The sequence below is a fragment of the Manacus candei genome, unplaced genomic scaffold, assembly GCF_025592945.1.
Source record: "Manacus candei isolate 608988 ecotype Guabito, Panama unplaced genomic scaffold, ASM2559294v1 h1tg000043l, whole genome shotgun sequence".
Lineage (NCBI taxonomy): Eukaryota > Metazoa > Chordata > Aves > Passeriformes > Pipridae > Manacus > Manacus candei.
In genome coordinates this window covers 11,205,642-11,218,417 of record NW_026138091.1, presented here as the reverse complement: position 1 = coordinate 11,218,417, position 12,776 = coordinate 11,205,642, and the positions used below count along the sequence as shown (strand labels likewise).

Genomic DNA, 12,776 nt, shown 5'->3' with positions numbered 1-12,776 from the left:
CCTTGTAAGCCTGTGCCATTGTATCTGTGTCCATGTGTAGAAGTCTGACTTAATTTTGACTAGGCAAGTGAAATGGCATTCATTTATTCAAGCTATGAATGTGCTTAGTGCTTGCTGATAGGTTAGTACATTGGAACTGAGATGTGCCAGTGATACAGAATGAAGTATCTTTTGTTTGAGAGAGCAAGAGCTGTGTCCTAATCTAAACTGGGTGCTAATTATATATTAAGTATAGATTGTAGTAGAAACACATGCTTTCAGATCCTGGTAAAGAACATAAAGTTGCATGCACTTGGCACAGTAACTAGTATCCGTAACTAGATACACCTTGAGCTTTCATGTGACTGTCCTTATGTGTGTCAATATAGTTATGTGATGGGGTCTTCTGGGTGAGGTTAAAGCATACAGCTGTTTTATTTCAGCTGCAGAGCACATCTTTGTAAGACACTAAACTAAAAAAAAGAATTACATGTGGAGTATGTTCAATGAGGTAAGGGTAAATCAAGCATTGTGGCTGTGTATGACTGTGTGTGAAGTATCCACTTTGCATCAGTATGGCTATAGCCTGGCTTGGGATTGCCCTCTAATCCATTTGTTGGGTGGCCTGTGAAATCAGAACTAAGTTGTTTTGCATGACAATATTTAACAGTTTATGAGTGTAATTTTTCCGTATTTTTCTACAAAAACTATTGGTGCATTAAGTTGTGACTTCTGCTTACTATTAAAACAATAGTTTGAATATCTTTTTCCCCCTCCAAATTGCTCATGCTAACTAAACTCTCTGCATATGTAGCTTTTGGTTTAAGGCCCAAAGAAAAAATATTTTGCTAAAGGAAGAAGACTTAAAATACAAAATCTTTCATTCATGTTTTCATTTGCTTTTTATTTGCAGTTGACTTAGGTAAAACTTGGTTCCAGAAAATTGAATGTGTTTTTTTTACAGCTGGACAATTTTTGCTTAATAAACATAGGATTTCTTTCATTGGCAATGGCATATGACTTATTTATTTGAAGGAAATACAGTAAATTAATTTTGTGTTCTTGCAAAAAGCTGTCTGAAACTTGCATTAAAATTAAAAATGAGTGTTAAAACTCTCTGTCACTTGAATCCTCAGATCACCTACTGCATTGTATTGAGTGGGTGCTTATCTATTAACATTATGAAGCAAGGACTGTCTTAATTATAACCTCTGCTGTGTGGGGGATGTTGTGGACATTAAGTAAATTGTTTTCAAATGTGGTCTTTATTTTACAGGCATTACAGGTGTAACTTGCTCTGTTGGTTTCCAAAGTTAATATAAAAGTCTTTGAGAAATACATGTAGCTAATGCTTAAAAAAACCGTGTAGCTGATGGTTAGAAAGTAGCTAATGCTGTTGAAAATTTTCTCTCTATAATTAAACTTGTAATGCTTAAGGATTGAATCTGAGTGGTGTCCAATTAGATTTAATAAGTTATTCCACCATCAGACTGGCATGATTTTTAATATTTCTTGTTTTCCTGTACAATTTCTTCTTTTAAGATTATTTAAGTCCCATATTTAGAAATAATTTTAGTTTTGTTTATTCACTGCAGATTTTCGTCTTTTAAAAGCAATGTGATTTTGTTTGTTTTGTGGTTTAGGGGGATTACCATAGAATAGTAAACGTTGTGCCCAAGAAACCACCACTGCTTGAGAGACCTGGGGATGGAAATTACAGTCGGTATGATGATTACAGTCATGCTGAGTACAGAGACTATGAAGAGGGTCGTAGTTTTGCCCATGACCGAAGAAGTGGCCCTCCACACCGAGGTGTACGTAAGGTGATTCTTCTCGCATGTTTATGATATTTATTTTTTCATTAATGCTTGAATACTAAACAATTAACATACTATTTCAGACAGAGCACTGGTGTTACTGCTGTTATCACAAACTGAAATAGAATTAATAGAAAAGAAATCCAGGTTTTGGATGTGAAAGCCCAGAATCTGAACTGGGAAAACAAAAATGGCCAGAAACCCTCTCTGTAATGCAGTGCAAAGTTACCTGGATGAATGGAAGAATGATTGCAGAATCTTTCTATTTAACAAGTCTTTGCACATGCAAGTTGTTGAATGTTATCTACGTATCCTTCTAGTTCTCACAGTTGTTCACTAAGTTAAACACTGTTGTGATGATGAATGCATTTTTTTTTTCAAATAGCTGCATGTAAGCACAAAATTTATGGTCCCTTGTAAAGGTTATTACTGTTGCCTCCTGTGATCCAGCTGTTTGGAATTCTGTAACTTCAAGCTATTGATGGTAATTTGTATTTCAAAGAGGAATTTTTTTTTAAGTCAAAGCATCTGTATTTTTTTAGAAACTTTTGTAGTTTTTGTGTTTTGTACAGCATTGCAAAGTTGCTCTCTTCAGTACTGATAGAGAAAGAAAATGGCGTACAGTGAATAAATTAAGAGGATACTTGGTGTGAGAGATTAAAGCTTTTTTTTTTTAGCTCATTAAATGCTTTGATTTTGCAGTAAGTAACTAGTTGGCAACTAGCTGTACCTGACATCTGATGTTGAGATACATGTCACACAGTTGTTTTGCATGTCTGTTTTGCAGGATGAATCAGGATACAGATGGGCGAGGGATGATCATCCTACAAGTCGGCAACCTGAATACAGGTACTTTATAAGACTATAGTAGTGCCATGCATAAGCTGGAAATATTTAGGGTATTTTACTTTGTTATCCAAACAGTTGGTAGAGCAGAGCAGTGCAATGACAGGGAAAGAACATCTGCTGAAGTAAAAGACAATAGTGGACAGTGGTTTTTAGTTGTATTGTTTGAAATAGAAATAAAATGAATGGTATGGCGTGAAAGTCTCTACTTTAATATGTGTTTAATAAGGATAGGAGGCATAATGATAACATGTTTAGGATGGTAACCTAGGCCTGTAAATAACTTAGTGCGTCTCCCTGGTCAGTCACAGTTTTTAGATGACTTCAGAGAATTCTTTGGTCTGTTATTTGATTCTGTGATTGCAGTATCTTCAGGCCACAATACAGTGGAATGATGTTTGATATGGGATTATTTCAGTTAGCAAATAAAGTGCACAGGTAGCATTACACAAAACTTATGGAAAAGGATGAAACCCACCTTAAATATTCCGACAAGAATTGATTGTTAGTATATCTGAAATATTAACAATCTAATCTAAGAATGTTATCTCATGGCTGTGCTTTTATATGCCACATTCTGCATTTCCACTTCTCAAGATGTCTATTATACCAGGCCTGTATTTGTATATACTGCATCATGGTGTTAGTCATAAATATCATAGAATAACTCCTTTTTACTGCTGTGTATTAAAAACTGTGGTTGTACCATACAAAATTCAACTAAAGTAAACCAGGTTAGCTATAGACACCTGGTCAGTTAGAAAAATTGCTATTAAACCTGCAGCAAGTTAAAAAAACCACTTCAGGGAGGTCAGGAAAAGCTCAGACAGAGCAAACCTGACAAACTTGCTCAAGGCCTTAGTCTTGAATATGAATATGAATATGAAGCTGTTAGTAGCAATATCAATACAGGGCTACACAGTTGCAGTAGATACATCTGTTCCTTTGAATGTGATTATTATTTAGATGTAATATAACTGAGTTATTCTATAACCTCACCATGAAAGAAATCCATATACCATAAGGGTCTGTGTGTACTATACTTCTTTCAAAATTGCATTCCTGTGACTGAAAGAAATAGTAAAGGTTTTTGAAAAGTAGTGGTTAATAGAAACTTATGTAAAAATTCTTCCATTTTTTCCTCTCAATTTAGGAGAATCAGAGTTGTTTAAAGCTGAGGAAGTTAAAAGGCTGAGAAGAGTGACTTACTGTCAGGCAGTTTATTGTACACAGAACAAGAGTGGCACCCAGTGGTCAAAAAGATTGTCTTAAATGCATCCTGATTTCTTCCTTTTAAAATGTGAGGATAAAATGTCAGCTCATTTTGTTGGAGTCTTTAAAAGCATGTTGTGTGGTAGGTGATAGTCCCATGTGAGTCTTCATTTTATACTTTAGACTATGTAACTTACACAACTGCAGTAATGATATGGAAGAACTTCATAAAGATCCATGGTTCAATTGAGGGTATGAGAATATATTTGCAATTAAATGAAACCCTGCTGATTTATTGTATAAATATAGTAAATAACCGTGAAAGTAAAATCTTGTGATCAGTCTGCTGAAGACTTGTAATGTTACATATTTGTAATACACTTAATTATGATTTCTTGCATATGGCTCACTATTGAGCTATGTAGTGGATCTCAACAGAGGAAATCAAAATACAGTACTTGGTATATGTTGTCTCCTGTGGTGAAAACGCTAATTACTTTCCATTTGCTCTATAAAACATGATATTAAAAAGTTAGTATATGCAAAAATGCTTTCTCTTTGGGTATGCTGAAAGTTATTTTGGGTAAGTTCTTCTGAAGTACATATAAATATTTCTTTTTCTTTGAGGTAGTAGAAGGAGATTTAAGATTATTCTAAGAAGGATTTTTTTTCTTAAATTACGTGAAACATGGCCAAAACATAGTACAAAATTAGAAGCTAAAGACACTCAGGAGACTTCTATAGTTAATGGGTTTTCATAGGCAGTGCAGTGACTATAAATTCTAAAAATAATAGCACTTCTATTGACCCAAATAATCAGTTTTATTGAGTATTTTTAAAAACTCATTCTGTAGCTAAAAATGTGCCATAAGAAATTGTTGCAAATATCATGTTAGCATTTCCTTTTAAGCATTCATCATTCAGATTTTCCTGCTTTGGGTTTTGATATAACTGTCGAAAAGTACTTTCTATCTCCTACTATTTCCATTTTTGTTCCCCCTATCTTGATTCGGAGTGCTAAAAAACGTTCCATGAGATTCTCCTGAAGTAAAATACTGCTTATCTGCAATATCAAAAATCTTTAAATGATGCAGAATTTTGGGGAGTGAAAATATCACCCTGGGATGGGGCAACTCCAGGTGTACGTACAGACTGGGGAATAAGATGCTGGAAAGCAGTGCCATGGAAAGGGACCTGGGGGTCCTGGTCAATGGCAAGTTGAACATGAGTCAGCAGTGCCCTGGCAGCCAGGAGGGCCAACCGTGTCCTGGGGGACATCAGGCAAAGCGTTGCCAGCCAGTCGAGGGAGCGGATTGTCCCGCTCTGCTCTGCGCTGGTGTGGCCTCACCTTAAATATGGTGTGCAGTTTTGGGCACTGCAATATAAGAAAGATATAAAGTTGTTAGAGAGTGTCGCAAGTTGGGGAACGAAGATGGTGAAAGGCCTTGGGGGAAGTTGTAGGAGGAGCAGCTCAGGTCACTTGTGTTCAGCCTGGAGAAGAGGAGACTGAGGGGAGATCTCATTGCAGTCTACAACTTCCTTGTGAGGGAAGAGGAGGGGCAGGCACTGATCTCTTCTGTGTGGTGACCAGTGACAGGACCCGAGGGAAGAGCCTGAAATTGTTTCAGGATAGGTTTAGGTTAGGTATTAGGAAAAGGTTCTTCACCCAGAGTGTGGTTGGGTACTGGAACAGGCTCCCCAAAGAAGCAGTCACAGCACCAAGCCTGACAGAGTTCAAAAAGCGTTTGGACAATGTGTTCAGGCCCATGGTGTGATTCTTGGGACTGTCCTGTGCAGGGCCACAAATTGGACTTCAATGATCCTTGTGAGTCCCTTCCAACTCAGGATATTCTATGAGTCTGTCGTTTTCTGAAACTTTGCTATGTTGAAGAAACCAGCTGTCAGGTTTTTTGTAGTGTTATTTTTGGTTGCTGTTTTGGTTGCTGTTGTTTCTTTTGTGGTGGCTTTTTTTTGAGCTTCTTGCCTTTTTGCTAAAAATAGGAAGTGCTTGCTTACTTAGCAGTTGCAGAGCTGAGGCTTCAGCTGTGATGTGTCTACTGACCAGCAACATTTATCCGTGAGTGACAAGAGGATTGCTGAGGTTCTACCACTTGGCTTAGCGGTCTTTTTTTTCTTGCCTTCATCCTTCTTATGGAGTTATGCTCCACTTTCCAAGCAGCTTTCATTTACATAGTAGACATTATCATGTCTACCACGGAGTGGAGCATTACAAGTCCTTTTGCTATTCTCTGGATCTCACGGTTCTTGAGAGTTGTTAGCCCTGTTTTATACTATGCTTAGTGAACAGCTGTCATACTGACTATGACTTCTTTATGGCAATATCATATTTTATATGTAAAAAATAAAGTAATTCCGAGGATATGTGGGGCATAGATTTCAAAATGAGTTCCTAGCTCTTTTTCTCCTGTTGTCACCTAATGAATTCTTGCTGGATTTCTGAACTCTAGGAACTGATGTGAATTTTGTAACCTTACAGTTTTAGCTTGGTTTGAAGTGGTTCTTGGTTCAAGTGTAGTTGGCATATACAAAGAATCCTACATCAAAGCACAATCTCTTAGTTTAGAGAAAATTTTCTGCACATGTTATGACAGTTTTACTCTCTTGGTCACTGATGCTGGTGACCAAGATGCTGAGAATGGTGAAACTTAGCAATTGAGAGGGGTAGAGATCAATTAAGATATACTTGTTTGTATATTTATCTTCTACTGATGTTGATCACTTCTGGAGCTGTGTTACTGTCTTACTCATTTATTCAAAGCACTCATGCATGTCAAATTTTTTTAAAAGTTGCAGGGAATTATGCTGTTATATGTTGGAGGACTCTAGTTCTCTCTGGGCCTCATAGCAATGAATTTTGCATATACGTTCATTTCTGTGAGGTCAGATGAACTTTTCAGTGTGAAATGCTTTAGAAGATTGCTAGCTGCTGTTCACTTTAGTCATGCCAAAATATAATCCTTTTGAGTGCACAGAGCATTACTTCATTCTTTTTTTTTCCCAACCAAACTAAGTTCATAAGATGTGAAATATGCGAAACTTGGCAACTTAAGATGTGTAAGACTCATCTTCAAAGAGAAATTACAAAATGACGCACTTGTAAATCCCAGCTACACATGCATTAAATTTGATCCTTAGAATGATCCGAGGCCCAGATTTTTGTTAAATAAGGATTGCCGTATTTGCAGACTAAGTACTCTGTGTCAGTAGTAATACTGTTTATATGAAATAGACTCCTGAGAAGTGGCTTACTTAGGACATTTTTAATATCTCCTCTCCAGTTGTTATGAATAATTTTTTCATTGTTAATGAAGGAAACTTGCTGCTACTATGCGTGTTGTTTTGTTTATTGGTTGTTGGTTGGGTTTTTCTCCTATATTCACTGTGAAATTAGAAAGTAGTCTTAGTCTAGTCTTCAATACTAATCCATTTGTCTATATAAACCAAATCTGCTTATCTGTGGAGTGCACAGGAAATATTGTGTAAGAAATGGAAATACTAAAGTAATTTTGGTGCTAGAAATGAGAGAAAACTGTCTGGCAAAATATTGAAACTTAATTTTAAACAATTAATGATCTGTGAACAACTGAAATTCGTCAGTCAGTTCGATATTTTGTTTTAGAAATCTTATAAATCAATGGCACATTGCCTTTCTTCTGGCAATTTTACATGTTTTTCTGAACATTTAAACTTGCAATTACCTCTATAGGTTGGTACAGCATAATATATCTTGATTTTTATAGATGCATACACCTTCACAGTGAGGCTGCGTTTACTGAAGAGCATGTAAAAAATTGGTTACAAAGTGGGGGATAGAAGCCCAGCAATCCTGGCTTTCTGATCTCTGCCTGAACTACCCTTCCATTTAGTGATTAACTCTTTGCAGGATTATGTGATGACAGGATGTTATAGAGGAGTGGTCTGAAAATTGTACATTGAGAAGAAAATTCTTATTTGGCAAGAATAGTTATTTTAAATGAAAACCATTGATGAGAGAGTCTCCACGTGGAGGTTAAGGGTCACTGACTCTTCTCTTAATAAACCAGCATTGCATATTGAGGGTTCAGATGTGTCATAGGCCAAGGCAGTTATCTTTACATTAACACCATGCAATCACCTTTGAATTACAAGGGGTAGGTTGTTCTTGTTGTTTTTTGTTCTCCTCCCTTGTATGTATTCTTTAATTAATGAAATTGTGAACCTTTTTAAATATTATACTCATTTAAAACAGTGTATTATATTGTGGGAGGTCTTTAGGCTTTGGATTTAAACTTTCTCGTAATGTAAACTGATCTTTGTCTTGCTTATAAAAGATAAACTTAGCCAAAGGGATTTATGAGTTGATGCTATAAATGTACATAAGTCTGCTATTCTGTTGCAATATTTGACAGGTCTTAAGGGACACCATACAAGAACTTCATTCTTTATTAAAAACCATATGTGGAGGGAAATAAATATGGCAGTCACCCAAAGAAAATGGTCTTGCTTTTGACAAACTGATAAGCAGAGTTATAATCATATTCATTAGCACATGCCTTTTTCTTTCAATAAATAAGTAAAATCCCTGCCAGAACATTGAACCTCTCAGGTATTCACACGACCCACTGAGAGTAGCTTGTTTATTCATATACAAAATTACGGTTTCCTTATAATAGATCATTGTGGTAGATTCGTTATACCTGTCTACAACTCCAGGCAAGGACTTGTCTGTTGAAATCTTTAGTTCAGAAAACTCATTGTGTTAGGCTGCTAGCTAAATTAGTTTACCTTGGCTTATGATATTTTGGAGGGTGGAGGGGGGAAGTTAGCACTTTTTGGAACAAGATAATAGGTAATATGTAACTTAAAAGTTGATTCTGGTTTACACTAAATATTTAATGACTTCATATTACAGTTTGTGTCTTATGCAGTGGTCTTATTGATTCAGTAGTTGCTATGTTTTCTTTAAGAGCTGTTCTCTGCTACACTGCCTCTTTAATTGTCCCAAAGCACAACAGAGCTAATTTGTTTGCACATTGAGATTATGTTTTATAATTTGACTGGTAGAGAGGATTTCAACTGTGGAATTTTTTTACTCCCACCCTACAATGTAAAAATATGGAGAGGAGGTAAAAATTGCTCTTATTTTCAACCTTGGTTTTTTTTTTAATGTTTTAGCTGATTGTGTGCTTATTTTGTGAGGTGAATGTTGCTTTCACTGGCAGCTAGTTTTAGTTGCTGAGTGAATGCTTTTAATTTTTAAATATTTTGTCTAACAATTGATTGTGATGTTTATTGAAGGCCTGTTTTATTTCTGTGAAATTTATCCATCCAATTCTAAAAAAAAATGTCTGCTTTCAAAAATTGCTTACTGATAATTTTGTTCCTTTCAGAAGGCTTTGCAGAATTCTTTTAATTGGTTATGCAATTTCCATCTCAGGTTGAGAGAAAGGAGTTTAAAGTAATAATATAAGGTGTATTGATAATTTAATTTGTTTTTCTCATAGTCATTTCTTATCATGAGCTTGTAAGGGCAGTGCCAGTATTTTTAGCATTCAACCAGAACCCTAGAACTTCCCAAACAAATCTGAGCTGTGATTTTTTTTTTCCCCACTCCTAGCTGGTGGGAGACTCCTTTGGCTGTTGTTGGTTACAGAGAATTCTGACTGTTTATTTCATTTCTGAATGATGTCAGGGAAGCTTTATTTTTCTACTCAAAATATTTCTGTATTTCTCATGTATTGAAATTATCAAAGTAGCAGAACTTCCCACTACCTGATTTTTTTTTTCCCTGCTGAGCTTGTAAATATACAGCCTCATGTAGTAGAGCTTACCTGTTATATGAAATGTGGAACGGTTCAAAATCTTGGGTTTAACTCCTCTAGAAGCTGTAAGAGAAAACGGGGTAAGCTTCTTTTTGAAAAGTGTAATTATAATAGGTATTTTCAGTCTGATTCTGTGTGCATGGCATTTCTTATACTTTGGTCCTTTGAAATGTTTTAGTTATATGTAAATGTGATCTCTATATGTTGTGACTCCAAAGGATTGAGAAAAGATATAGACAGATAGTTATAAACTTCTCAAAAAAATTTTTATATTCTTAAAAGTTTTTGTTGAACAAGAAATGACTAGGTAGTAAATTGACTTGTATTTGACAACAATTACAGCAAGCATACCAAACTTGGTAAAAAAAATCCCAAAAACAGAAGTTCTCCTCCTGTCACTTCTAAGCTGCTATCTGGTTTGACTTGCTTTTGATCCAGGGCTGTGTTATGTTTTAAGGATCTGTTGCTTTTTGTGTGTACAACTGTTTCCCACTGCAGTTTTGTAAGGTTTTAAATTGTCATATGGAATTGCTACCATCATATTTTTAACAGTGGTTATTACATGAGAACTTTTACTACAGATTTTAATATGTTATGATATACCTGTAAGGAAAAATTCAGTAGTCTGTGCAAACTCGGTTTTGTTTTGTAACAACATTGATTTGTTGTTTAAAACTAAGTCACATTTTGGGAAAATTAGTATTTTCTTCTTATCAATGTTGTTTACATAATGCTAATAAACTGTAAGGAGATGCTCTCTTTACCATGTATGATAGGGTAACATGCCTAAAGATAAGATTATGTACATTTACACTGTAAGATCTTGGCTAACCCTTCACTTAAAGGAAACCTTTAAAAAGCAAGCTCGTCTGGTCCAGTCTTACAGCTAGCACTATAAATTGTATCAAACTAGCAAGTTAATGATGTATTGGGAAATAATGAGGCAAACTCCCATGGGTAGCACTTGATTATTCTGGAAAGTTTTCCTAACAACTTTGTGGAAAAACAGCTAGGTACTGAGAGACAGTGGGGAGGGAAAGAGAAGGGAGTCTCCCTTCGAGTCCAAACAGCTTCTATTCAGATGGCATCTAACTAAATCATCTCAGTGATAGCCAATGAATTGGATTGATTAATGTGGTTGTGGCTTTCTCAGGTTGAGGAGTATTGCCTCCAAGGACTGACATAATTTCCCTTAGGAGGCAAATTTTCCATTTATTGGGTTCCAAGGACTTGTTTGTTTTATAATGAGTATACTAAAAATTTCGGGGAATTTAATTCCTGTTGAGAAAGGGTGGGAATATTAGGATACAGGAGAGCAGAGGAAAAAGTTTAGTGTTACTGACAGTATAGACATCCTTTTGCTAAGCATTTTGCTGCAAAGAGAAGATTTTTGATTTTTTGACTTTTGACTACTGTGTTTTAGGATGTTATGAACTACACTGAGGAAAAGTTCATCAATAAGGGAATTCTATGATCTCATGCCATTGGTATTATTTTTGAAAGATGACGCTGTTTTTGCATGGTAACAAATTATTCTCAGTTTTAGTCTTGACATTAGTTCAACCTTAAAGGTTCTTTCTCTTGTATATGAAGGTTTGTAGTACTTGTTTATGAGTTGATAATAAATGCTTTTGTCTAAGTGAAACTGAATATTGATGCCATTACACGCAACAGGGTTTTGTCAGCCAGCTGTGGGAATGTCTTCCTGTTCTGAAATATGACGTTTAATAGTTGCATATGTTAAATTAAGTCCTACCTTACCTAGACTAGTATGTCTAATTATTTTTGGAAATTATGTTTGAGAGCATGATTATAAAATTCAGAATTAAATGGAAAAGGTGAATCGATGTGTTGACTTATGGAATCATAGAATGGTTTGATTTAGAAGGTACCTTTAAACGTCATCTAACCCAACCCCCCTGCAATAAGGAGAGGCATCTTTAATTAGATCAGGTTGCTCAGAGCCCCATCCAGCCTGGCCTTGAATGTTCAGTGAGTTGGTCCTGAGTGCTAAACGTCATAATGAATTAAATAATTGTCTACCAGTTCGGTCTTCTGAAAGAAAATATGGAGTGGGAATATGGGTCCAAGGAAGATGGCAAAGTTCAGGATCTTAGCAGCACCAGTTTCCATCAGTATGATTTGTCATGGAGCTACACTCTGAAGTTAACTGTTATTAAATCATTGAAATAACTGGAGGCATACAAGAGTTGCAAAAGGATTTTTAATAAGGAATTTACCCAAGCAGCATTAAATATGTTCAAGTAAGTGCTGTTTGTAATATATAGGAAATGGCCTACAAAAAGAGGCAAGTTAGTGTTTATTACAGAGACTGTAAACTGTAATCAAAGTGAAGGGAAAAAGCGAACTGGAAAACAAAAACGATAAAGCTACATGGCTGAATAATTTATAAGAGGAAATGTCTGTCGTAACTTGAGGCTTTCTGATTTTGAACAAGCTATATACTTGACAGGAAGGAATGAGATCACATAAAGAAAAACGCCATTATGTATAATGAACTTTTTTGTCAGGTATGTATAATGTCTTTTATATTGAGAAATCCAAAAGCAGAGGTAGTTTGCTAACTTTTTCTTAAATTTTCTATGCAGAAGTCCATACCACTCATACAACACTTTGGGGCATAAGCAGGTGAAACCTATTTGACCTAATTGCTTCAAATCTCACTTCAATTTAAGAATAAAAAGATAGAGTTTTGTGAAGCATTTTTGTGTTATAAAGAAAAATGGAGTGTTTTTCTGATTTATAGATCTCATTAAGGGATTTGAAGATAGAGAAGTAAATATAATAAGGGTATTGTGTATCAGTATTACTGACAAAAGGTATTACTGCTTACAAACCTGTTCCACAACTTGTTCTTTCCTTTTGCAACATTTTATTGATAGTCTTAGAAAGTCAACCCCAAGAGTTAATCACATCAGTATATACTACTGCAGTGCTTGTTGCTTTCTTTTACGCATCAATAAACTAATAGCATTCTGCGGCACACCGATGAAAAGCTTGAGAGCTCCTTCAGCAGATATTTCAAGGTTTCTGTGTTCTTTTATTTAAGGATTTTAAGGATAGCTTTTGGGGCAAAGAG

At 35.6% G+C, this 12,776-nt stretch overlaps 1 protein-coding gene across 4 annotated transcripts in view; it reads left to right on the top strand.

The window, feature by feature from the left end:
• Positions 1 to 12,776, top strand: part of PPHLN1 (periphilin 1) — a 68,488-nt gene that overhangs the window by 6,514 nt on the left and 49,198 nt on the right. For 3 of the 4 annotated variants that reach the window (XM_051795560.1, XM_051795562.1, XM_051795559.1), the window contains exons 5-6: positions 1,623 to 1,802; positions 2,584 to 2,645. In XM_051795560.1, coding sequence (XP_051651520.1) covers positions 1,623 to 1,802; positions 2,584 to 2,645 — 242 coding nt within the window. The remainder of the gene's footprint in view (positions 1 to 1,622; positions 1,803 to 2,583; positions 2,646 to 12,776) is intronic. The other variant, XM_051795561.1, reaches the window with a different exon arrangement.